Raw genomic sequence first — 24,781 nt, 5'->3', positions numbered from 1 at the left:
CTCTAACAGTAAGTCATCACTCAGAGCATACCGATTCCGAAATTGCAGCCACAGCATCCTGTTTCGGTCGTTTTGGTGCCGTTAACTGCATGGCGACTACTGTGAACGTCTCATGCAACCAATCTTAGTTACTAGGTAATGAAATACCTCAATACAAAGAATCGTACCATTCCAAGAAAGACGATAGGCAGTATAAGCGACTGTGACCACAACGTATGCATGTTAGTTTTACTCGCTCACCCTGACAAGATACTCCTGAAGTTCCTTGAGTCAGAGACGACTATGTTTACCTTCTTATTCCCTAATGCCTTCCACCAAATGCTGCCAGGTTTCTTCTTGCTTTGTAGAGAAGCTGGTTCATCAATGACGCCCTTTAATAGATCCTCGGCTCGTCTACTTCTAGGCGACATGCTGTGAGTAGTATCAAATATTGATTTCCGGTGATTCTGATTTCACAACGCGTTCTCAAGTATAAGTCGGGATGACGTCTGGTACGGTACGAAACCCACTTACAACCGACCTAATTCGTACAAGAAAAACTCACAAAACCACAAGACTCAACAAACTGGCATAGAAAATCGGTGACGAGTCACCACCGCTGGGAAAATCCGCATTAAAATGGCTTTGTGGGTTTAAATCACCAGCCAAAGATTCAAACTCACAGAACTCGGCAAGGCGACGTTACGGCTAGCTGCAGTTATCACCAGAAGTCTCTTATCAAATATGCATGGTGGCAACCACATGTGTGAGCTGATAGTTTGCATTAACAGCAGCGTACTTGAGAGAAATAGGGGATATGTCATTGGTGTAGTCTTTCTGTAAATCGGACGAGACGAGTTTTAGGCCTAAATCCACGTCATTGCAAACTGCTCGACATTTACTAGAATATACTCGGAATGGGTGGACGAGTTCCTGCTCTATCGGTCAAATTTACCAAGAGTTTGGTTACAGGAAGACTCAGCTACAGAACGAACGCTATACAAATGTATGCTATGATCGGACGGATATATGCAGTAGACATTCTTGTTACTGCCCCAGCCGTTTCTAGGCTTCAATAAGGTATCCTAAACTGGATTAGCAGACAGTGGGTCGCGTCTAGTTTGCAGCCGACCCACCTGTTTAATACCCTTGTAAGTTTCACACTCGCGATCTCGAAACTCTATTTGTCTGTGGTGCAGAATTTCCTGAGAGCTTGAGTTTGCACTATCCGGCGCCACCTACAGCTAGTGTTGGGCCGCGAACTAAAGAGCATTCCCTGCTGGCACATCGATATCTTCCGCGTCAAGCTGCAGTTTGTTGTGCAACCGTGCTGGGACTGACACTGAACACTAAACTCGCTTGGGAGGTAAGCATCGCTACACTCGAGACGCGCGTTGAACGTGACTGCTTTTTGTATTCTTAATCGTCCACCATATGTCAGTATTTCTAGATACCAGAATTTGGTTTCCAGTGGGTTTGTCCCATAATCGCCAACAATTGTCTGAAGCGGTTCGTCCCATCAGTTACCTGTGGCTTATCCAGTAGGTGCAATTAATAGATGTTTAAAGGCGACAATTTCACGCGAGATCAAAAGCGATCCGCATAAATATCAGTAGTTGCATCTGTGACACGATCGCAGTGCGATGAATACAGAATTAGTCCCCTTTAGTTCGGTGGAGCTGTTGTGGTCGTCGTTCAAACGACGCAGTCCGACCCACAAAAAATCGTTAGTAATTCGAGTAACACCAACCCTCGCGCTACAACGCTGACCCGAAACCGCAATCGGGGACGATAATTTATGCTTGCTAACATGAGCACAAAGTAGAGCTAAAGCCATGAATGCAGTACTTAGTGCACCAGACTGCGATGGCAGTTCGGACCAATCATACGGCAGCAAATTCCCGAGCAACGGCGCGAGCACGTAGTTCGGATTCTTCTTATACATTCTAACAGAGTTGTGATTTAAGTTCGGCAGTTCTCCAGCTTAGGCATACCCGGTCAAATCCATCCGATCTGATGAAATCACTTCGCAGTGTGATGCCAAATAACGTGCCTTGTGCCCGTCAGGCGGCAAGGCAGAATGGAACTAATAAGCGTGGCAAAAACCATGAACGTGAGTTTCAGCGTCGGGCTTCGCCGGTAACATCAAACAAGGGCCAAGATGCACGTTTCAGGGCATGGCCATTAACGCCTGCCTTCATACAAATTACAAAATGTCTTAGTTATTCCATTGCCTGTCACTTTATGGGATCGAGAGCATCCTACACAGACTGATATTTAGGCGGACATAGGGACCAGACTAATCCGACTATGGTGCGGCGTCGGAAAGGTCATCCACCCCTGAAACTGTATTTGCGTATGATATGTAACTTGTTTCGAATCAAGCCCGCTGCGGGATAACTTATCATCTCAAAATGGGACAACACAGTTCTTGCTGCGACTCCAGGGCGTCCGAAGCATATTCCATGTCTCAAACACATTGTAAGTCATCATATCGCGATTGAAGCCTGACAAGAACAGATCAGAGTGGAGATCGTAGAACCAAGTGCAAGGATTTAAACCAATTCCGTCCGATACATGCCATATACACCAAAGATTATATATTAGATTACTATCAGGATATTCCAGGAACGAACTCTACCAATTCAGCTGTCAAACAAAAAATTACACCGCGAATATTATATATGCACCAGAAGAGAAAACGACCACCATTCCGAACCCGATTCCTGATCGCCGAATTCCTAGACTAACTCTTCTCAAGACCCATCAAAAAAAGCAGCACAAAAACAAAATCGCTATTAAAACACAACAAGAATTAACATTAAACGCAAATTCACCCTACTTCTCCTTAGTCCTCTTACCAGATATTACACACACCCATTATGGATGGACCCTGAAACACCACAAAATCAATAGACAACGCCAGATTCCCAAAAGCATGACCCGGAGACTATCGACCCCATAGATCCAATAAACTGTATCCAAATGTACGTCCAAATGAACATGAGGATGCTGATCTCATATGCCAATATTATGGCGCCAAAAATCCCAAACATTTCGCCATATGGAACCCAAATCAAACTACTAGTACTTTTCTGTGGCACAATTCAGATCAACACAGCTCCGATACGCACAAGAGACCCGAACTAAACTACAGCAGCATCCTTATTAGCATCGAGTCAACTAAAAATCATTGCGCCGTGGCATACGATGGCGCCATAGCCGTACCTTTTTAGCAGAACTCTAAATATGTCTATAAACGCAAACGCAATTGCAATTGCTCCTGGTCTCAGCGTTTTGAGTTTTCCCCCACGGCAACACCGCCACCACAGTACAGGCATGTATAACGCCCGGGTGCCTGAGTGGACCGCATAGTGACCCATTCCCCCTTAGCCGGGATCCGTCCACAGGACGCAGACAGACATCTAGCACCTGTCTTCTTGTATCTGCACCAGTTAACATGCAAGATCACGTGTAATTGCAAGGCAATCGAAAAGGTTATGTACCTTAGACCGCAAGAGTTGCAGAGCTGGCCCGCCTCGATGGACCAGCTAGGTCTCCAGCATGGTGACTGATCTGATCCGCATGAAATACACCGCCGGCAATTGTGGTTGGCCTGCATTGAGGGTGACCCGGGCTTGGAAATCGGCGACGGTGAAACAGATCGCGACGGACTCCGAAGGCTGGCCTCGACGCGTTCTTGCTTCGGCGTAGCTGCTTTCGGTAGAGTGAAAGCTACGGACTGGGACGAGTTAGACGACGGTGCTGACAACTGCTGCTTCGACGATTGAGTCGGCCTCTTGCTGGCAATGGCGTAAGGCTTTGCAGCCGCGCGCTGTACAAACTTGTAGGAGTGGTTCCGTCGGATCCACGTCTCTATCTGAGGACGCCATGAGTCACGTGGAGCAGTGTCGGGATAGAAGAGACACAGAGACACAGTAGGGAATGGATATTCGTCGGGCTCGTGTTCGCACTCCTGATCTGTGGCATTGCCGGCCTCGTCGCTGGAAAGGCACGCCTCGCTGTTGGGAGTGGGAAGCGGGTTGATTATGTTTCCTCGCTGTTCGAGGATTTCGTCGAATCGGGTACGAACGTCGAAGACACGCTGAAATTCCCGATCAAACTTGTCATCCGCTTGCGACGGAAAACATAAGTCTATGGAGGGATTGGGAGACGGGAGGCCCGAACTTTCAATGATAACCATTGTGAGGTTTTGTCACCAGCAATATATCGAGATCAATGTAGAGTGCAGAATGAGACGCGTCGAGATCAATGGAAATAGACAAAGAGGCCACGATGGACAAGGCACTAGATTGGGAGCATGTATAATCAAGCAGGATGAATAGGTCTAGAAATTGATAGTTATATAGCGACAAGCCACCATGAGGGGACGTTGGTATGTTAAATAAAATATGAGCCGGGAGACGCGATGGCGGGAGTTAAGTGCAACATTACGAAGAAAACCGGAAGGTTTGATTGCACACAGTGGTATCTGTAATCGATCGCAGGCACGAAATAATATTTTGTTTATTCTTCCACCACAGGCTTGCAGGCTGTTAGCGTAAGTTTGAGATGGGCACGCGGATTGTATTATTAGATAGCGCTCGGGAGCTGAGATGAGCGGCAGAGTGGTGGTCTACGAGCGGCGACACCTCGATAGCGCGCTGAGGATGGGTAACTTAGCTGAACCATAAAGATGAACATGTTCGGCCCGCTGCCATGGCAATTTTGGAAACTGCAGGCATGTCGCAAATGATACCGGCGGAAAACCCGCGTTGAAACAGGTTGGATGCTTACCCGGAATCGAAGGTCGCAACTATCGCCGGACGCTCCGACCAGCTAAATTGCATGAAAGAGCTAGCCTGAATAGGCATAACTGGTAGCTGACTGGAAATTACACACCGCGACGCCAACGACGGCCTGGCGCATCGTGCGGCAGGAGTGCCTGGAGAAGCAGCAATGCGGGTCCGGCTCTCCGGAACTCAGCCTTTTTGGAAGTGTATTTCGTGCTACAGCGCCGCTGCTCGTGCAACCTTCCATGTTTCAGCCCTTGATCAGAAGCAACAGGTGTAGTAATATTATTCGCCACGGTCTTATTTTGACTGTCTTCCTCAGCATAAATGTGACTGCCCGCGGATCGAGGCCTGATAAGATTTGACTGCAGCCTGTTGGGGAGCTGTCAACAGGTCAAACCCGAGTTGCAGCTAGCGGTGTAGAGTTTTCCATTCGCGAACCCGGACAACTACGGTACACGGCGGCGTCGGGTGTCGTCGCTCGACTTCGTCGTTTTGGAGACGCCCCTGCCAGAGGGGTCGACGCCGGCCATAGCGTCGTTGCGCCGCCTCGCCTCCTTAAATGTCAGTACGAAAGTTGATCTAGCTATCAGTGCCTGGATTTACGATATTCAGTGTCTATCTCCGGTATTTAATACGAGCTTGCTCAATTTGTTGCCGTCTGATTCGCAATGCCAGATCGGATGGGGCGGGTCCCCAGATCATGAGCTGACTCTCGAAGAGGTATACTGCACTTTGCAGTCTCAAACTCCGGAGTTGCCAATGTAGTCGACAATCACAGACTTACCCGCTCTTCGATGCAGTGGCGTTTCTCCTCATGAGCGACCCAAGGTGCAATCAACAACCTGATGAGCTTTCGGGTCCGTCCTGGTCTGACGCCCAGGCTGCCACTAACTTATCGAACATACCTCGAGAGCTGGTTTGAGCTGAGTTAAAAGGGTACTGTAGCTTGTAGATATTGCAATCTACGCTTCTGTACAAAACCTCGTGATCTTTATTAGTATTGGCTCGAATTGCGAAAACGGTCGATTCTTTTCTAAGTATAATCTTTTCCGAATCCCAATATAGGATGCGTTGGGATCAATGCGGACTTCAGCTGATATGGGAGCCAGACCGAAGCACGCGACCTTCCCGCCGGAGCAACCAAAGCTGGTTAGGCTCAGGGTTAGCTGCAGCAAGTATGGAGGTTGCTCTAGATTTGCGCGCCGGACACGAGCCTGCGACTCCGTGGGCGTCACCGGCGCTGCTGGCTTTATAGCCCCAAGATTGGCTAGAAGTGGCGCTCAGGTACGGTCTGAAAATCATGTCGGAAGATAAGTGTCACACATGGGTTGACGCGGGTATCCGTTGACATATCGCAGGGACTGCCGAAACACACCCCCTGTAAGAAATACCCTGGGTGGATTGTCCATTACACTTATCACGAACAGTGAAGCTTTCATTTCAATAGGTATCCTAAGTCCGCAAAGTGGGTCATCATCATCAGCATGTCTTTGGTATTCTCAGAATTTGGAGAAGCAGTATGTGGCCACAGCCTGAATAGAAGTTGCCATAGCGCGGAAGGCAAGGTGCGGCATTCCGTTTCCAGGATTCCGATAACTTATCGCACTGGCTCAAGGGTAATTAATGATCATGAAACTGGCCCTCTGATCTTGTTCTGCGATTGCGTTGGTGGCCGGAAGGGCCATACAAAAGCTTGCCGCGATTCTTTCCCTGCTTGCCAAGCCGCCCCAGATTTTTGGCCATTTCAATTGGCTGCAGCCGGATTGGGCCCGATTAGCTCAGATTATCCATCATTGCCATTCAAGAGAATGGTTATCTCTATATCTTGAACTTGACCTGCAACCTGTCTCATAATTTCCGGCCGGATTAGTGTCAATCCTCAAGTATACCTGGGACCCCAGTGATGCCTTTGTTGTTATCGCGAAGCTCAATCAATGGTCTTGAGCTTCAGTCTCGTGATATGGCGAGTCTGTGGATCGATATGGGTCACTTGCGTTAATCCTAGTCCCCTGCTTCTAGACTTGATGTTTTCTGATGACTACGCGGTCGGTCAATCGGTGCCTTCTTAATCCCTACAGCGTCGAGTCGTGTCTGGTCAGGCACAATCGAATCCACAACACGCGCCGCGTATTTGACGGGACTTTGACGCAGCGACGACAGTAGATGTGGGCACGTCGTATTTCCACCACGTACGTTATATATCCTAATCGAGCAATATTACATGCTGAAAATATAATCGATCGTTCGTTGCACACGTGAAAGCGAATCCTCTTAATTTATTTTGCCATCGAGTTGTCGTGTGCAAGCCTGTTAGTGTAGGAATCAATGACGCTTTTGGAAAGAAGTCCGTGCATATGCGCCAGTTTGGAGATTAGCAGAGTATGATATGAACCTTCCCGGCATATCCTCAAAATTAAACGTTAATTAGTTTAACCCGACGAGCCTGACCCGACCGAACCTTAATTGCCACTACCTTGCACGCATGTTAACTTTCTCTTTTCAGAAGTTCAAGGCGCGAACCCAGAAAAAGCACTCAGACCTAGACCATCGGCCCATGGCGCTATGGGCCAGCGCTATCGCGTCGGCGCCGGCCAATCAATTTTTTATGATTCCCATTTTGGTAAGTTGGCATTGGCGGGCTAGCTGGAATGTTTTCGTTTAATTCCTAACGCCGTTTGCCTAATGATTGTCGAGCTATCGTCGATATTGCTCGACGCACTCGGATTTAGCTCCCGTTCCGGATGCCAGGATGTTTGGGTGATCTAATGAGCATTCCATAATTCGCTTGCAAGAGCAACGCACTACGCAACTATTAGACGGTGTTCGCAGCTGACTTGGGAATACGCGGCTGATTTTCTGTAAACGACGCGTTTCGGTTGGCGTTATTTTCCCCAGAAACTGATTAGCAAATCTAAAATATCTGAGACCGCATTTAGGTGTCATGGGCAAGTTTCAATCCCAGAGCAAGGCACTCTGAAGTAAGAAACGTGTACTGGCGCGTGCATTGAACAGAAAAATATGTTCGACAATGGCGACTGGGGATCTCGTATTCGCGATCCCTTGGGCGGCAACGTTCTGGCTCGCGGCTTGCTCAAGCAAAATTCCCCTCAGCTCGTCTAAACTTTAGACAATAATTGCAGTTGCTAAAAATCGTTCCAAATATGCAGATACGCCCCACCCGCTCAATGATATTACTTTCAAGCGACGTCTTCCGATCCGCAAATGGTTAGATTCAAGGTTCCCACTCGCGATGACATATCTCATTGATATCAATTCAAGAGGGCCCTCATCTACAATTGTAATGATAATACAACAGAAAGAATCGCATTTATCAATTGATCTCTAATATGCGATCAAGTTCCGGCAAGGCCAAGATCGTTTAGGCAATTTTGCTTGCCTTCAGTATACAGATTTCGTCAATATTGATAAGCGGTCGACTAATTCTTGACGCCGGAATGCAGCACGAATCATGACGTCTTGGTGTGACACTTCAAATTTCACACAGCGAATCGGTATGGTGGGAAAACCGCTTAGCGGCGGAGCGCGACGGAGTTGCCGTTATTGTCACTTCTGGCATCCCCGTCCCATTGACGCCATTAGAGTCAAGCCCACCATAGTTTACGTTAGCGCAGGTGACCAAATTCCAAACGGTCTTAACGCGCTTATTATTGCGACATATATACTCCCCTTTAGAGCACGCGGTAATTTTGCTGAATTTCATCGTCGCGTAGGCATTTTGAATCGCTTTCTGTTATTAAAGATCGGTCGGCTTTAGTCTGCACAAACTAATGCCCAAAAACTTCTAGCCCGTAACAATAGCTTCTAATGTTATTGCTCTTACGTATATATTCCGACGTTGAATACGATATTTCCAATCAAACGCTGATCATTCGTGCGTTACCCTAACCAATCCAAGTGGTCTAAATTTGTGAGCGCACGCGTAACCTTAACCTTAACCTTAACCTTTATTAGGAGTCATGAGTTAGCAATATACCCGGTGCGACACAGTTTCTACTCGGCTCGGCGCGGAACGCTCTAAAAACTAGTGCATCCTTTTGGTCTGTTTACATATAATTAACGCCTGTATAACCCATTGTGCCGCAATATTTCATGGGCTTGGACTTGTACGTGTGATATTATCAGTCTCCAGACTGGCACGGTTGATGTGCTAAATAACCCTGGAAGTCAGGCTGCTCTCGTGTTAGCGAGACTTTAATTATTGTACCACTTCTTTAGCAATTTGCAATTACTAAGTTGCCTCCCTGTCATCAGCAAAATATACCATCTTGTAAAGGAAAATTATAAGTTATTATTAATTTTTATTATTAATAAATTAAGAAAAGAGAGAATAATAAAATTAATTCTTCAATTATCAACTAAATCAACTAAAACTTTATTATTACTAGTTATAACTAATGGTGAGGTCCATTCTTCGTCATTCTTCAGACTTGTGTTAGGCTGTACATCAATCTCACAGAGCTAGTCTGCAGCATGATTATCCGGCATTCAAGATCTTAACTACAATTATTAACAACGCGACGTCCGCAGAGGACATGATCCCTTACAAGCAGCGGACTCTCGTCCCGTCCTATGCGCTGTACTTTATTAACCGAAAGGGCCAATGTTTAATAAGCTCGCATAGGACGGTCCTTGCTAAGGGGTTAGGGTTGTTTAATTGCACATATATAGTGTACAATTTCCGCATTAAATTTGCCTCTTTTCGATATAGTGTAACGGCTAGCACGGTCCGCTTTCACCGGGCAAATCCGGGTTCGATTCCCGGTATCGAAGTCACCTTTTTTTTTGAAACGCCGTTCTGTTCTTTATGCCAGTCTCTAGTTAACTTCGTTTTAATTTATATTTATACAATGGATAGTTATTTGCATTTTGTTCAAATCAAAGAAGAATCGAACTTTCAGTGAGTGAAGGAGCTGGTAGGCCCGTTTTATCTTTCAAGCGTGATCAACCCTTGGCTAATTTGCGGTCGAGCACGCACTGGACACCGCGGGTTGAGAGATCTTGACGCTCAGAGTCCAATGTCAGATCGAGTCACACAGACTTAGCAGTGAGCTGGCACTGAATTGTGCGGGTTCCCAAAATTAGCTCGCCAAATCTCAGCTCTTCGCTAGGCGGCCGCTATCACGTTCGCTTACAATTATCGATGACCGACGCCGTTAAGAGCGGGGTCAATAGTCCCGATGCCAGTGCTTTATGTTCTATGTTTGAAGAACAATAGTCCTAGTATTGCCCGGTACGTCTTCGATCATCATTATTTCAGAGCATGCACTTTGACCACCGCAATCCTGCAGGGCTAGCGGTGAATTCGCCTTCGTCGGATACAGGGTCTGGAATGGAATACCGAGAACTCTTCGGCTGAATGGCATGGGGTACTCCAAAACGCAAATACACTCTGGACGATTTACGTATTAAATCCTCAAATGGCACAACGGAATATAGCTAAACTTAACCTGTTTCTCTGTTTAGCATTAGTCACATGAAAGAAATGCCAACAACATTGTAGGCACACTGGCCACGGCCACTGGCTATTTTCGCTTTATGAATGATTCGCTTTACGTCCTGGTTTAGCAAATAGACCTACAGAGGTTAGGAGAGCGTTCGGAGCGAATTTTATGGTTTGTCATCTCATGTTATAAGAATAGAGATTGTCGGAATTAGTTTAACACGCCTGGCAAGTGTGTGGAGCGGACGAACGCGGAAGTGCACGCCCTAACGCTGCTCAGCATTATTCCCGTCATCAATTTGCCGTAATAGTGCGGCTTAAGCGCGTCAGCGTCGTCGTTGTTAGAGCTTGAAATGTGATGCCTTGCTGAAACTTGGGGAACTTTCCTGACCTCTTTAACCGCCCTCAAGTCGCGGAGGACGCGGTAACACTTGATCCCGTGACTAGTTGTGATCTGTACCAATCCACAACAACACAAAGTCACATATCACAAGGCGCACACAAGGAGAGCAACTCTGGCTGAGAGCTTTCGTTCGCAGACAGCCCGTCCAAGGTTAATTTTTTTCTTCCCTTACGTTCTCGTAGCGAATTCCATCCTGCTATCCTCCACCACAATCACTTTTTTTCTTGATACCTTACGGTATTAGCTTCCGATACTGTGTGCCATAGTCCGCATCTGTTTCTTCCAACTTCATTTGAAGATCCGGTGCGATTGGCCGTTGTCCACCTCCGCGCCTGTGCAGGCTACATATTAATATTGTTGGTCGCCTCCTCTCCTCCAATCCCGTCATTCCTTCGAGATACATTCTCATTCAGAGCTGTCGCTTACGCATTTGGCTTCTTGATCTCTAAATCATTATTCTTTCATCTTACGGTATTAGTTTTTGCGATCACATTAGAACATCGGCTGCGCATTTCGGTTCTAGTCAACTCGTGTGTTTCTGATCTTCCGACGGAAACTTCGCGTCCTTGTCTTTCGCCGTTTGTTCACAGTCGACCAGTGCATTTCGAGGACTCTTGTTTTCAGCATTAGTTTCTTTTAATTATTCAATTCTTTCGAATCACAATGCCGTCTGCATCGACTGTCACGGCTCCGTCTTACGCGTTAGCCGCTGGCGCGAAGCCTGCCACTAACCGTGCGTCATCTTCCGCATCTAAGGACGACTCCCCCAGCATCCAGGGTTCTGCTATTTCATCAACGGTCTCCACGGTCGCCAAAGATGCGCCTTCCTTGTCCAGCGTCGCCGAATCACCATCTAGCACGCCATCACCTGAGGAACCGTTGACCAATGGCAAGCCAACAGATGTCTCGAATAAAGACAAGGATGGGACGTCTACTTCGAATACAGTCGAAGTCTCATCTTCATCGTCTAATGGTTCTGCCGGTGTATCGTCATCGTCTTCATCATCGACAACGTCTAACGCCACCGAATCAGTCTCGTCAGTCGAAGCCACAGCCGCAGTCTCGCAAAAGCCGAATCTTACACCAGCACCCCTACCGTCTGTTAACGTCTGGAAGGTCAGACAAGAGACTATACCTGCTCGATCAGTTCCGTCTTCTAGTGTGGATCCCACACCAGCCGAGTTATCCGCGGCTGCCAGCAATGGTGACAAGGAGCGAAAGTCTTCGAAGTCAGCGACTGTTGCCGATCTAGATTCTAAGGACTGGCCCATAGCGCCAGAGGAAGAGAATATTGCAGAGAAGAAGGAAAATGCGTCGAAATCGGCGAAACGACAAGGTAAATATTTCACCGTGTTCATTCTGCGACCGAGCTGACGTCTTGTTATAGGCAAAGAGAAATGGGTTCCCTATACCCCAGCCTTAATAGTCCCCGCGAAGTCGTCTAATCGAAATAGCAAGCCATTTTCATCTCGTTCTAATAACAGTGGAAGATCGGGTTCGGTCGGAAACACGGAGGGATCTAACTCTGGTGAAGAGCACAATGGCCGTGGCAAGAATTTCGTTCGTGGAAACAGGCAAAAAAATGGCAGCTCCCTAAATGGCACTACCGACAAGAAACCTGCTTCATCATCTTCTGCCTCGAACTCAACCGAGAATAGGGACAAGGATCCCAAAACTTGGCAGAAGAAGCATCACGAGAAGAAAGACCCAGTGAAAGATGAGAAGGATGATGATGTCTCCAAGGACCGTTCAACACGCTCAGCAAGCAAGGATTTGTCGCAGTCTACGTCCGACGGCGCAAATGACACAGCTGCTGCTCAATCTAGCGAAGATCAGCCACAAGAGCAGCCTTCTAATATGCCCAATTACCACGCCTCGCATCTCCCCTCTCATAACCAAGCATTGGTGTCATCTTCACAAGGCTCTGCGCAGAGCGGATCGGAACAGCCTTCCGCGCCGATAAACCAAGGATCGTCATATCACCAGCAACATCAGTCGCATCATTCGCATTCCAACCAGTTCTCACAAGCACCTGCCTCGCATCCTCAGTCAAAGGCCGTTCCTCTTAACAAGAACCGAACGCAGCGGCCATATGGTCATACGAACGGTACTCATCAGCCGAACGGCCATGGCTCTCAGCCAATAAATCGCGGCCCAAGGAACAGTGACTACCACAATGGTCACGGCACTAGTAATGGACAGTCGCCGATCAGTCAGTCAGGACAACCTGCGCCATATCAGAACTCGCGGACTACCCCCAATGGCACGCGTAATAGCTCACCGCGGTCGATACACAGCAACCCGCAATTCCAGCAGCAGCATTTTAGTGGCTATCAGCCTCATCATAGCAGTCACCACAGCAACTACAACCCAATTCGACGGGCTTCTGCGGTTAGTGTGCCAGCATTCCAGCCTGCTGCGAGACAGTTCTATGCTCCTCAGCAAGACTACGCGGCCATGTTTGCTTTCTCACAAGCGTTTCCGCCCCAACCGGCTCTTATTCCAGGATATATTTACGAACCTGCCAATCCCGTTACGGCCCAAGTGTAAGTCCCTTCAATGTGGAATATTGTAAACTATCCAGAAGACTAATACTATGCAAAGTGACTACTACTTCTCTCTCGAGAACTTGTGCAAAGATATTTATCTGCGACGGAATATGAATAGCGCCGGCCTTGTCCCATTGTCTCTCCTCGCTGGTTTCAACCGAATCAAGAGTCTAATTAGCGGTGATATTAATATTCTAACCGAGGCCTGCCGACAGTCGCACAACGCTGAGGTCGTTGGTAACAAGGTCCGATCTCGAGAGCACTGGAGTAATTTCGTCATGCCGTTCAATGAGCGATTACCGCCGGGACAGGAAGAGGAAGCGGAGTCGTCGAGTACTCCCTCGTCAATGCCTGTGTCTTTGAAAGACAGTCCTGCTACTGCTGCAGTATCTACCGTGACGACCCAAGAGTTGCCGGCTTCGGCGCCAGTTGTTATTACACAAGCACCAGTGCCTGCCGCAGCGGCGGAATAACGCGTATCATTTATTGGATTAGGGTTTCAATTACATTTTTCGGTTCGAAGTTTGGTTTTACACGGAAATAAAAAGGGAAATCATACGGCAAAAGTTTTTTTGAGTTGAAGCGGTGGACTTTTCTTCATATCTATCGACATTACTATATTACTCCTAGTTACCGGCCAAAGTTAAATATAGCAATCAATATGTTTATAATGATAGATCGCAGGGAGCGTGTTCCTTTGCTCGTTCGGTCGACATGCGGAAAGAGGTCTTTATTCTATATTTTTATTATGCGAATGTTTTTAAACTTGTATTGTTTTCTCGCGAGTGGTAATGATGTTTGTTCTCATCCAAAACTTGTCTATAAATTTTCGGTCTTGTATGTATGTATGCATATAACTTCTTTATCTTTAAGGAGAAATTTGCATTAATGGGATGCTTGCATGCAGTTTTGTTGGGATTAGCTCATCTCTCCTTTTGACATTTGACGGTCATAAGGGACACGATGAGTACCATTTGATGCGGAGTATTATGCTATGAAGTTAAAGAATGCGTTCTTTGATCGGAATGATTGTAATTAGATTTTATATTTATACAATATTCAACAGTTCGGCTATTTAGTGACATTTGCTCGGTAGAGGTGGGCCATCACAGTAGACACTGGTAGTAATAGTCATTGAGATCTGTTGGCAACGGGTTAGCCTGAACAGTCATTACAAATCAGACTGCAACTTACATTTGCAAGTTCCGACCTTGCATGACGTTTCACCGGAGTAATTGATGCCGCCGCACTGTCCGTACAAATCCACGCCAGTAGGCGAGTTCGTCTGACAGGATCCGGCTGGGGTCTTGATGGTGGTGGTCATGAGGTCCGTGACGGTAACAGTGGATGCGGGTGCGCCTGCAGTGACGGTTACGGTCTTGGTGGTTGCAGTCGAGACTGAGACTGTCACGGTCGAAACGCGGGTGACGGTTACAGCCCCCACAGTTGAAAATGGCGAGGTCGGCATAGCTGAGGAGACGTCGTTAGTCGTAGAGCTTGCTGGGGTACTGGAAATCGTCGCAGAGACCGTCGTCGATGAGGCGCTCGATTCTGGATTCCAAACTGGAGGACCAGGAATAATATATGAATTTGGATCGCTGTTGTACAGGTTGAAATGGATACCGGGATCAGTGTATTTATACGCCCCAGGAAATGAGACGCCAGTCGGAAGCGAAAGCGATCCCGTATCGACAGTGATCTTGATCTGAACACATTCCATGTAAAGTTGGACACCACGAGCGGGAAACTCAGTATAGACCGCATCTGCCTCATGCAAGGCAATGATCTCGGGACGCAAGAGGTACTCTCCCGGTTCAAGGTCGGGAAGGACAACAGAATGACGTCCGCGATTGGCCACCAATTTCTGAACCGCCCATTGACTGCCGTCGTATCCATCTTCTGCGAGTTTGACCCACACGTTCCCGGCACCCTCGCTGGATGTGGGAGCAATATACACAACAATAGGTCCTAGATGGGACAGTGCAATGATCTAAGCGATGATTAGGACTATTCGATGTGTCACCGTAGGCAATATAATTCTCACGTCGTCGTCCATATGATCATGACCCCAGATAAATGTGACCGTATCACCCGGTCGGACAGTCAGTGTCGTCGGAACAGGACGATTGTTGACATTGCATGCGACAGCTGAAGAAGTAAGATCCTTTACGGGACTGTTAGTGGGTGGAGATCGAATGTAACTGCGGGCAGTGTTAGCAGAGGCGTGAGACAGTGCACTGCCCGTCGATTTCGTACGTATTGACTCCATAGATCTGGTCGATGCCGTCGACGGCGATCTCAAAAACTTGAGCATGTGCATCGACTAGCCGGAGCAGGCACGGGATAATAAGCAGTACGAAAATAGAGGACGTAAATGGTTGCATTGCCCAATTGGTGAACGTTGATATGTCAATAGATAAACTGAGAAACGAGCGGATTATGGGTATAAATGTACAAAAGGTAGAGGACAGTGCACACGGATATCTCCTGAAATATATGCTAGAGTATTTGCCATATTAGGCAGCAGGGACCCGGAGCCTCCCGAACCAAATGCCTGTCCACACACGCATGCGCGGTGAGAAGATGTGGACCAGTATGCAGCAGTAGACTTAGACCAATCATAGCTAGTGTACTTTAGACCAAGGCAATCTGACAGCTGATGGGCGCATGCCCAAGTGTGATCTGACAACCTCAGATGCTCAATCAGATCCAGATATGTGGTGACAGGAGACAGAAGTCTTGGCACAGTGGATTGGCAGCAAGAATGAATGTACTGTACAGGTTTATCATGGCTAAACTAGAATTACCTTAAAACGTCCGGATCAGTCTATCAGACCGCATGTCGGACATTGCCGTCTTTCTACCCGAAAATTGCATTGTTAGCTGCCCACTGGTCAAAGGTAACCTCGTGTCATGCAGGCTTCAATTAATGTTATTAGCTTTTGACAGTTGGCGCGAGCAGTACGGCTGACGCCATGACGCACGTCTGTGGGCACTTTCCCTTTTCTGGAACCCTCTGATGCTGTTATCTAGTCAAATCGACAACGCCCTTATGCGATATTTCTTCCGACTGTATCTAATCCTACGCCATAGTATCCCTTTGGCACCGACTAGTCGGACCTAATTGAGCATCAGCTGTTAGTACTACGCAATTGGTCGCAGCTTCTGGTACCTACAGCCGCCGACGGGGCCAGAAAGTACCATTTAAATCGCTGACACACGGCGCTCTAGGCTTAGGCTCCGTATATTTTGGACTGAAGAGTTTCACCTGTTTCAGGCTTTCAACTGGTAACTTAATTAATTAGAGATGCGAGTACCATCTGGTTCCTCTGCAGGGGAGGTCTCTAATGCTGCCCTGGTGACCGAAGACGAACCTGATCCAACCTACTAGAAGAGTCACTAGACGTACCAAAATCTTTTTCTCAATTGCAGCAAAAGGCAAAAATTGGGCAACCAAGCCCCTGAACGCGTTAACTACTCTAATGTGGTGCAGCCTTCTTCTTACGAGCCATCGCTAGCCTTATGATATAGCGTATATAACTATAACGAGTCTATGGCCAAATTAACGCAAGAGGGCCGGGATTTTTGATTGTATTATGTTGGACATCGCCAGATGAGGCATCCAGACGACCAAAACAATATTGTGCTCGTAAGGTTTATTACCCGGATTCAAGACTTAATGTGACACCCACATACGTATATAACTGACTGGAAATTCAACGATTGTGCTTGCTTTCTGAATCAAGAATGGCACCAGCTCCTAGTATATCAGTACTGTGGTCCTTCGTGCGACTCTCTGGCTCGTATTCATCGAAACCTATATGCCAATGTATTACCATTCGGTACCAATGGAGCCGCAATTACTCAATCCAGACCCCTACACCTTCTCCTAACACCGGACCGTTCCCTCCTCCAAAGACATCCGGAGCAGTTAGTTCGTCGACCCAGCTTCCGAAGCCGACTCGAAAACCAATCAATAATCCCGACGTCGCGGCAGCTCTCGATGCGCTCGCCTCGGCCAAGAGGCCGGACAACAATGGAAACTACCTTGTCCGCCCGATCGGGATGATGTCGCCGCCAAAGCCAACTGACAATACTGGTATCGATAAGCGGACATTTACTCAGAAACGGGCTGACTTTGTGGACTATGACAAGCACATTGAAAGGCGACGAGAATTGTGAGTTCTTACGTGTCGGTGTGGCGTGGATTAGACTGACGACAGACCAGGGTCCGCGAATTTTCGAAGTCATATTTCTCGGAAATGCATCTGTACAAGAAGAATATGGGTAAAGAATGGATTGCGCCGAACATGTTTTTTCGAGCAGATAAGGCGCTCTATATGCCTAATTTTTATGGAACAACTCTGGCTTCTCGAAAGTTTACAGACACCACGACAGCACTAAAAGGGCATCTGTCAATTGTGAAGATCTACTCTTCCGTATCAGGCGAAAGACAAGTTAATTCTTATTTCGGATCCCCGGAGAATGCGCTCGCAGATGTTCCGGAAGAGGAAGGGTATCAGATCGTCGATATTACCATTCCGGAGAGCTTTGTGAAGTCTTGGATTTCCAAGTTCTTCCAGTATCGCACGAAAAGGGTGGTAGGAAAGAGCCGGTATAGCAAATTCTTTTATGCTCAAAAGTTACCCGGACAGCTTAACCTCTCTATCGGTGCTGCGAATCGGTACTGTGGATACGTCTATCTCGTCGACCGCGATTGTAAAGTGAGATGGGCTGCTGGTGGATATGCAACGGCAGAGGAAAAGGATTCCATGCAGCGATGCTTGCGTGGGCTTGTCGCGGAGGATCGGGCTCGACAAAAGAAGAACTGAGATTCAGTCTTAGATTGTAAATTTTGTATAGTAGAACGTACATAGTCGTAAATTTGAGCTGCCGAGCCGCCATACTCTATAGGGCAGGGCACAGCCACGTCTGCCAGAGTGAAGCCACCACCACATAGATTGAACGCCACAATTTCATTTGGCTATGACGGCTTTAATATTTACCCACATCTGCCACTCAATATCGTCGTCTCTTATCCATACACCCTGGCACCAAGGCACCATGCAAGGTAAATATTTCGCTGTGCTTCTAGGAACAAGTGGTCTAATTTGTGCTATTTAGGATACAACAAGTACTATCCGCCCGACTACGGTACGTGGTACATAGTTTCAAGTTGCTAGACAAGCATTAACGTCTGATAGATGGCAAATCATCCCTGAATAAGCTAGCGGGCAAGCATTCTCTTGGAAACCGAGCCAGGAAGCTAAATCAACAGTATGTTCCAATCTGCCTTTGCTGTTTCGTTTTCAGCGCTGACTGCTTATACTGCCTAGCATATTAATCGTCCGCTTCGAACTACCCTTCGACATCTGGTGCGAAAAATGCAACAACCATCTAGCACAGGGCACGCGTTACAACGCCGAAAAGAAGAAGGTCGGCGCGTATTATACTACCCCGATTTTCTCATTCCGCATGAAATGTCATCTATGTCCGAATTATCTTGAAATTCAAACTGATCCCCAGAAGACTGAATATAGAGTCATGTCGGGAGCACGGCGAAAAATCACAGAATTCGATGGAGATAAAATTGGTGCAATTAGAGTGGACTCGGCACTTCATTCTAGCAATCAGACGGATGACGAGGTCAGCAGCGATCCGTTTGCGGTCGTCGAGAAGTCGGTTGAGAAGACAAAGCATATGCGTGAATCGCATAAGCGCATTACGCAGTTATATGAGCATACTAATCGGCGCTGGGCCGATCCGTACGAAAAGAATCAAATTCTGCGGAGAATATTCAGAAATGAGAAGCAGAGCAAAGAGGCAGACCTCTCGGCCAATGATTCGATGGAATGGAGGATGGCGAAAGTGGCACATCACAAGAAGAGGAATATGAAGTGATTTGCAATGAACAACCTATATGTATCATATGAGCGGGTTTATGGTCAGGAAATATGCAAGGCTGGTGTTTTCGGGGCTCGGTGTTTGGCTCATGGCTTTCAAATGCATAATATCAAATCTATGACGGTTCAACTAAGCATACTCATATGCGTATCCGTACACAACAGACTGTTCATTAACAAACCTGTTCATTACAAAGCCTAAACGAGGTATGGCAGACACCTAACATTACAATTCCACCAATTGTGAAATAACCTTTTTGTCTTCCGGATTCATCCCGGGTACTTCCGTTGTCAAGATAGCTTGTGTATTTGTAGTTGTGCTACTCGTTGTGGCATCTGATGCAGAAACAACCGGGGGTCTGAAGTTCACAACACGGCCCTCAATGTAGATCTCGTTTAAAACGTTCTCGAACGCAGAGGGGCCTCCTTGTTCATTGATTTCGAGAAACTTGTAGTACAAGAACAGTGCAGTCTTGGCATCCTCGATCGAATCGTGCGTCTCCCTTTGAATGTTCTCATTCAGAAGATACCAGGCAAGGAAGCGTAACGAAAGTTTACTATTTGAGATCAATATTGAGTCAAAACACTGATTTAAGTCAACATACCGTTGCCGTGACTTAATGTAGTACAAGTCGACTGTGTCAATCACCTGATCCTTTGGAACTTGGATATCTGCATGTCACTCTTAGCAATGACGGCTACTTTTGAATTAAATTGACTAAAACGTACTTATCGTTCGGAAATCATTTGCTAATCCATGTCCGACAAAGACGCATCCAAGGTTAAGAAGCAGCCACAGCTTTTTGTACGCGACTTTTAAGGGCACTAATGACTTCTTGGACTTCAGAGGATCAAGGTCACCAATCTCAATTCCAGAAAATTCGGTCAAGTAGTCAACAATATTATCCTTCGTGGTAATATAATCGTCGATAAACGCCACTCCGGCTTTGGGACCTTCACCCCTGATGACCGACACTCGCGCCAAACTGAGTCGACTGGGTCTGACCAAAAGTCTCGTGCCGTCACTTCTGATCTCAGTTTCTTCCTGTTGGAGAGCAACGAATTCGGCATCGATAGCGACAAGCATTCCACCTGTGGGCGCCTCTTCTTTGGTGAGGCACTCATACTCGAATCGCAAGCCCTCACGGTTACTAAATTGAGATTAACAACACTTATTGCAATTGGAACAAATTTGCACATACAAGCTGAGCGTAACTTCGCTGTATAACAAGGATGTATCAAGTTGATCTTTCCACTGCGTACTGTACTCCGTATAAGAGGGCCGACAGCTCTGGTATATCAGCGACGTCGGTGTCTTCCACACATAATCAAACTTCAAGGATTCTGCGGCAGGGAATTGCTGGACTGAAAAATCATTGAACAAATACCACGGCTTCGATCCATCTTCTTGGGGAACTATCTACAAATTAGATTACTGCGACTATTCTCTTATCTACATGTACCTTACTGCGAATCAGTGATACCATATGATTATCAGGAGGGCCAAAATTGACCTCGACGACCATGCCCGTAAGTTCGTAAATCTCGCCGCTGTTGCCTTCAAGTGGAGGTGGCGTGTTATCAGGAATTTGCTTGATCTTCAAACCGTCTTTTCCAATGTCAGCTTGGAACTTCATTGGCAAGAAATTCTTTTGATTCCACAGTTGTCTTGATGTGTGTGTATTGATTGCGGCATTCAACACCAGTACAGGAGCCAGCGACTGAATGCGTTTTGTGGTTGTGAGCATCTGGTAACGGCGGCATTTCTCCCCACACCATCCTCTCGTATGCGTCTTTGACTCCAAGCTTTGCTGCAAAATGTTGCAAAAGCTCGTAGCCTGCGGTTTATTATCCGACCCATTTGAGGTACCACGTCCACTAGAACTGTCGTGCGACTTCGGATAGAGTAAGTCAGTAACATACGTTGTGGCCCGCCGGTGAGTCTCACTGTTACAATTTCCGCAACGAACACTAGTAAGCGTGGTCACACCAGCAACTTTGTCCAACTGGGTAACGAAATTGTTATTGATCAACTCCGATGACGCGATCTCCTTGCTCCTGTTCTCCTGTCCGATCCGCTCCATCAAGAACCGATTGAACGATTGCAGCATAGCACCCAGTGGAAGATGTTTATTGGAAGTCGTCTCATCCTCAAGTAACCCCAGTGCCCCTGCTTGTGGTATAGAGCTTAGTGCGCGAACAAAGTTGTACGCCCGACAGTGTTGGCCCTCTGCTTTGGCTAACATGTCAAACAAGAAGCCAAGTTCGCAGAGGAGACAACTTTCAGATCGACACGAACCAGAAACATGCTTTAGGGCAAAATTATAGACCAACGGAGTGAACCGGTATAATTGTAGTAGTGCGTTTGTATATGAATTTTGCAGATGTGTCTCAAGACCTGCATAAGGCGTGCGGTTGAAAAATCTGTCACAAATCAGTCGATCTCATATTGATTTCTTGCCAGTGTGCCAAGGAGGCTTACCCGAAGTCGAAATCCTCAACGCCAAACTTGCTGTACTTAATTTCGACCTTCTTGAACGACTCAACAGGATCTGTAGTTGCCTCCATAGTCTGAGCCATACCATTCTGAGCCAAGAGTTTGTCTTGTTCACTTCTAAACATAGGCGTCTTCGATTCGGCTTTGGTGTAATTGCTGTATGGCAACGACTCAGTGACATACCGTCGAAGCCGCTTAGGAAACGGAGCATATCCAACAAAGTCGACAGTTTTCATAGTTGAAAGGATTTCTGGATCAATAGGCTCGGACCGTCGAGCGACGTTGAAAACTATATCTGGTGGCCATGCGGAAAGAAGCTTTTCCCGGTAATAGGGCATCCCAACTGTACTCAATGGACTGACTATTATTAACAATCTCTATGCCATCGAAAGAATATATTGCTCTTACACGTCATCCGTGGCCTTCATACTAGGAGTGGTATCCAATATAGGATCATTCCATTCTATTTGCTTCCCAAATTCTGTGAATTGTGACGATTCCGACGTGCCCCATATCTGAACTGATCCTGTGTTTCCCGCAAGCGCAAAATAATCACCAGAGGTCGAAAACTCAAGGCCAGTGACATAGCTGATATTTGCCTGGTAAAGGCACGCGTGCGCCGGATTAAAAAAATCAAGCATCTGAAGCTGCCCAGTAACCGATGAAACAAGACAAGCCGTAGACATTTTTGGATGCATTCGCACATATGCGGCACCTGCTGGAAATGGTACTGGCGACTGTGGACGGAAAGTTCGAAGGTCATAAATATTGAGTAACGGGTCAAGAAGGTATGAAGTCCCTCTGCATCCAAGCATATTAGTCCCGGACGCTCTTTAGTACTCTAATCACGTACCTATGCGTTTGACCACATGTGAGGAGAACATTGTCGTGTGTGTCAAGATCCGCCAAACCACCGGAATGAGCAGGAATTTTGCGAACGATCTGCAGTGATACGGGATCAATCAAGACAACTTCCCCTCGGGTGCTCCCGGCGCAAATTAGACGCCCACCGCGTCTCATGACAGTAAATCCATCGTCAGATGGGACCTAACGGTATTGATTAGCTTACGATCAATAGCCACTTTCAAGGGGCTGGGGCACCTCATTAACTACGGTGCCTCGGTCGACGTTGACTCTGAGCAGACCAGGATTTTGTCCAGCGACAACAACTTCGGACGTCCCACGAGAAGTATAGCTCATACATGTGAGATCCTTCATTTTCTTCTCGTCTCTATACACGGTTAGCCTTAGCGCCATTCACGTTCATTGCTGTCGAGCTGCTCACTTTAGGTTGAATCGCACAATCCCTCGCCGTTGTGTCATCCTTAGAGAGTCCGAATCCAAAGACAGAACACCTCTATCATTCACAAGGATCTGTTGAACAGGTGACGTATGGCCTACATAACTCGTGTATTTCCGCAGCGATGGCCCAGCAAGCGAAGCTATGCGGCCCTGAGAATTTGCCCTGTCAGACACACTTGCTCTTCAATGGTAAAAGTAACCACCTACATTCAGATCACCTGTCCATAGAAGTTCCTGGCTGGTGTCAAACGTCACCGCCGAGATGGCAGTCGCAAACCCGAATGGTTGTGTTGCGACTTGGTATATCTGCAACAGTCCAATGAATTAGCGATCATAGATCCACGCACCACTCAGAAGCGCACAGTGAAAAGGCATACTTCCTGCCATCCTTCCATTGTACAGCAATGATCTATCGATGGGATTACTACGGGAGCGGGGAGTTATGCATATCCAAGGTTCGTCGTCGGTAACGGCCGATTGCAGAGTACTTATATTGATCTTAACCTTAAAAACGCTGAGTACCAAAATCCAACAGATGAACAGATGGCAGTATGCTATTTGGTTGGTCGCATACGAATTGTGGACTGGTCGATATGGATGTGGCAGGCTGTCCACCTAATGCTTGCAGTGTCAGCTCGTATTGAATGGATTTCGACGTCGACGGAGTCATTTGATCTCCCAACTCTCAGTGCTGCAAGCTATGATATCTAAGTACAATAATACTAAGACAGTACTGCGTTTTCGTCCTCTTATTATTAACTCGTTTAGATGTTTAACTTCATTCGTTATTACTAGTTGTCTTAGGAATGCAAAGTAGACTTGCGTATCTAACACACATAATAGCTGTAGGCGACCAAACGCCGGATCCCTTTGTGGACCCAAATGCGACGCATCGAATTATCAGACTACGACGATAAGTCTTGAATGCACTTGCCTTGCCTGCGTGACATAGGGGTCAGGATATGTGACAACTGCAAGCAGTACTTCGGCACAGATCTTAGTATGCAAAATCAATGGAGCCAACAGTTAGTTTACATGACAAATTAAAAGCAGGGCAAATCACGACTTGCAAATCAGTCAACCAGAATACCGTGGCCAATGCTGATTGCCCTACAGTGAGAACAGATAGACATAGCTAACATTGTAAATGTTATATCATACAGGGAATAAGCATAAAATATTTCTGAACCTGAACTAATATCAGGGATTTCGCCCAATGAACGTTTGTTTTCGTACGCGACATTAGAATAAATCATTTGCTAGTTCGTTCGACTTCGTTGTCTGTTCCGCGAAGGGGATGGCTCGCTATCATTACAAATCGGCCGTATATCATTCAGTCTAACGACATTATTGCATTCGCTGTCATAGCGTGTAAGCTACAGCAAACTAATCCACCAGGACCAGCCCAATGAAGTCGTGCTGAACCGTGACTACTTTCTAAGCTGGATTGCTAAATTGGCGTCCAGCGATTCGTCCAAATGAATCATACCGCAAGCAGGTAGCACATCGATGAGACCTGCGAGCGTCATTCTCTCATTTAACATTTAGACTCTATAACCAAAGTTGAAAAATAGTTGATGCAACCAATTTGTGGACGGACACAACTAGCAATTATAGACAGCAAAATATTATTCAAAGGATGACAGGATCTGTCGCCGTACACTAGATCATACAAAGGATAAATGCAGGCTAGCATTGTTTTATGGAAGAATGTGGGCCCATCCCTAAAAACCCTGACAAGAAATTTCTGCCCCTGTGGACCCTGCCCTAATTATAGCAGTAAGCCGAGGCTCATCTTCGCCGATTGTCCATTATATAGACCTAGCATTGACTTGTTTCTAATAGCAGATCTCATGAATTATAGCCGTTGTAGGTTCAGCCGACACAAAGC

General features: G+C 46.8%; 6 protein-coding genes and 1 non-coding gene across 7 annotated transcripts; 4 read left to right on the top strand and 3 right to left on the bottom strand.

Moving 5' to 3' along the window:
• Positions 1 to 3,198: 3,198 nt before the first annotated feature.
• POJ06DRAFT_77157 (uncharacterized protein) lies at positions 3,199 to 4,468 on the bottom strand. The gene is made up of 2 exons (XM_056191540.1): positions 3,486 to 4,468; positions 3,199 to 3,425 (listed from the first exon to the last, which is right to left on the bottom strand). Exons 1-2 carry the CDS (start codon positions 4,181 to 4,183, stop codon positions 3,269 to 3,271), a joined length of 855 nt encoding a protein of 284 aa, XP_056045566.1. The 5' UTR covers positions 4,184 to 4,468; the 3' UTR covers positions 3,199 to 3,268.
• Positions 4,469 to 9,494: 5,026 nt separating this feature from the next.
• Positions 9,495 to 9,566, top strand: POJ06DRAFT_t31. Its single transcript has one exon. It is a non-coding gene; the product is annotated as a tRNA-Glu (tRNA).
• Positions 9,567 to 11,175: 1,609 nt separating this feature from the next.
• On the top strand, positions 11,176 to 13,755 carry POJ06DRAFT_77105 (uncharacterized protein). The gene is made up of 3 exons (XM_056191539.1): positions 11,176 to 11,975; positions 12,027 to 13,185; positions 13,244 to 13,755. The coding sequence occupies exons 1-3, from the start codon at positions 11,303 to 11,305 to the stop codon at positions 13,659 to 13,661; spliced, it is 2,250 nt and encodes a 749-aa protein (XP_056045565.1). The 5' UTR covers positions 11,176 to 11,302; the 3' UTR covers positions 13,662 to 13,755.
• A 516-nt stretch (positions 13,756 to 14,271) lies between these two features.
• POJ06DRAFT_248790 (carbohydrate-binding module family 1 protein) lies at positions 14,272 to 15,939 on the bottom strand. Its single transcript, XM_056187079.1, has 4 exons — positions 15,445 to 15,939; positions 15,233 to 15,389; positions 14,383 to 15,178; positions 14,272 to 14,329 (listed from the first exon to the last, which is right to left on the bottom strand). Exons 1-4 carry the CDS (start codon positions 15,570 to 15,572, stop codon positions 14,295 to 14,297), a joined length of 1,116 nt encoding a protein of 371 aa, XP_056045564.1. The 5' UTR covers positions 15,573 to 15,939; the 3' UTR covers positions 14,272 to 14,294.
• A 996-nt stretch (positions 15,940 to 16,935) lies between these two features.
• Positions 16,936 to 18,020, top strand: POJ06DRAFT_266721 (ATP10 protein-domain-containing protein; the record flags this gene model as incomplete). Its single annotated transcript, XM_056189181.1, has 2 exons — positions 16,936 to 17,366; positions 17,417 to 18,020. 2 exons carry the CDS (start codon positions 16,936 to 16,938, stop codon positions 18,018 to 18,020), a joined length of 1,035 nt encoding a protein of 344 aa, XP_056045563.1.
• A 232-nt stretch (positions 18,021 to 18,252) lies between these two features.
• Positions 18,253 to 19,089, top strand: POJ06DRAFT_266720 (CWC16 protein; the record flags this gene model as incomplete). The annotated part of the gene is made up of 4 exons (XM_056189180.1): positions 18,253 to 18,259; positions 18,313 to 18,342; positions 18,393 to 18,465; positions 18,525 to 19,089. The coding sequence occupies 4 exons, from the start codon at positions 18,253 to 18,255 to the stop codon at positions 19,087 to 19,089; spliced, it is 675 nt and encodes a 224-aa protein (XP_056045562.1).
• Positions 19,090 to 19,203: 114 nt separating this feature from the next.
• Positions 19,204 to 23,624, bottom strand: POJ06DRAFT_77045 (ubiquitin carboxyl-terminal hydrolase-domain-containing protein). The gene is made up of 11 exons (XM_056191538.1): positions 23,268 to 23,624; positions 23,098 to 23,196; positions 22,874 to 23,040; positions 22,690 to 22,819; positions 22,442 to 22,635; positions 21,997 to 22,389; positions 21,574 to 21,945; positions 20,560 to 21,515; positions 20,294 to 20,507; positions 19,821 to 20,242; positions 19,204 to 19,763 (listed from the first exon to the last, which is right to left on the bottom strand). Exons 1-11 carry the CDS (start codon positions 23,283 to 23,285, stop codon positions 19,318 to 19,320), a joined length of 3,411 nt encoding a protein of 1,136 aa, XP_056045561.1. The 5' UTR covers positions 23,286 to 23,624; the 3' UTR covers positions 19,204 to 19,317.
• Between the last annotated feature and the right edge of the window lie 1,157 nt (positions 23,625 to 24,781).

The sequence above is a fragment of the Lipomyces tetrasporus genome (assembly GCF_029532465.1).
Source record: "Lipomyces tetrasporus strain NRRL Y-64009 chromosome Unknown POJ06scaffold_3, whole genome shotgun sequence".
In the NCBI taxonomy this organism is placed as follows: Eukaryota; Fungi; Ascomycota; class Lipomycetes; order Lipomycetales; family Lipomycetaceae; genus Lipomyces; species Lipomyces tetrasporus.
This window is presented reverse-complemented; position numbering and strand designations above follow the sequence as displayed.

Excerpts from the sequence above, each read along its gene's own strand:
- POJ06DRAFT_77157 (XM_056191540.1), bottom strand. The coding sequence starts at position 4,183 with ATGGTTATCATTGAAAGTTCGGGCCTCCCGTCTCCCAATCCCTCCATA. Across the intron at positions 3,426-3,485 it reads TGCAACTCTTGCGGTCTAAG|ATACAAGAAGACAGGTGCTA; the intron begins GTACATAACCTT and ends TAACTGGTGCAG.
- POJ06DRAFT_77105 (XM_056191539.1), top strand. The coding sequence starts at position 11,303 with ATGCCGTCTGCATCGACTGTCACGGCTCCGTCTTACGCGTTAGCCGCT. Across the intron at positions 11,976-12,026 it reads GAAATCGGCGAAACGACAAG|GCAAAGAGAAATGGGTTCCC; the intron begins GTAAATATTTCA and ends GTCTTGTTATAG. Across the intron at positions 13,186-13,243 it reads AATCCCGTTACGGCCCAAGT|TGACTACTACTTCTCTCTCG; the intron begins GTAAGTCCCTTC and ends TACTATGCAAAG.
- POJ06DRAFT_248790 (XM_056187079.1), bottom strand. The coding sequence starts at position 15,572 with ATGCAACCATTTACGTCCTCTATTTTCGTACTGCTTATTATCCCGTGC. Across the intron at positions 15,390-15,444 it reads CAGATCTATGGAGTCAATAC|TTACATTCGATCTCCACCCA; the intron begins GTACGAAATCGA and ends CACTGCCCGCAG. Across the intron at positions 14,330-14,382 it reads CAAGGTCGGAACTTGCAAAT|ATCTCAATGACTATTACTAC; the intron begins GTAAGTTGCAGT and ends CGTTGCCAACAG.
- POJ06DRAFT_77045 (XM_056191538.1), bottom strand. Across the intron at positions 21,516-21,573 it reads GTTGAGGATTTCGACTTCGG|ATTTTTCAACCGCACGCCTT; the intron begins GTAAGCCTCCTT and ends GATTTGTGACAG. Across the intron at positions 19,764-19,820 it reads AAATGATTTCCGAACGATAA|ATATCCAAGTTCCAAAGGAT; the intron begins GTACGTTTTAGT and ends AGTGACATGCAG.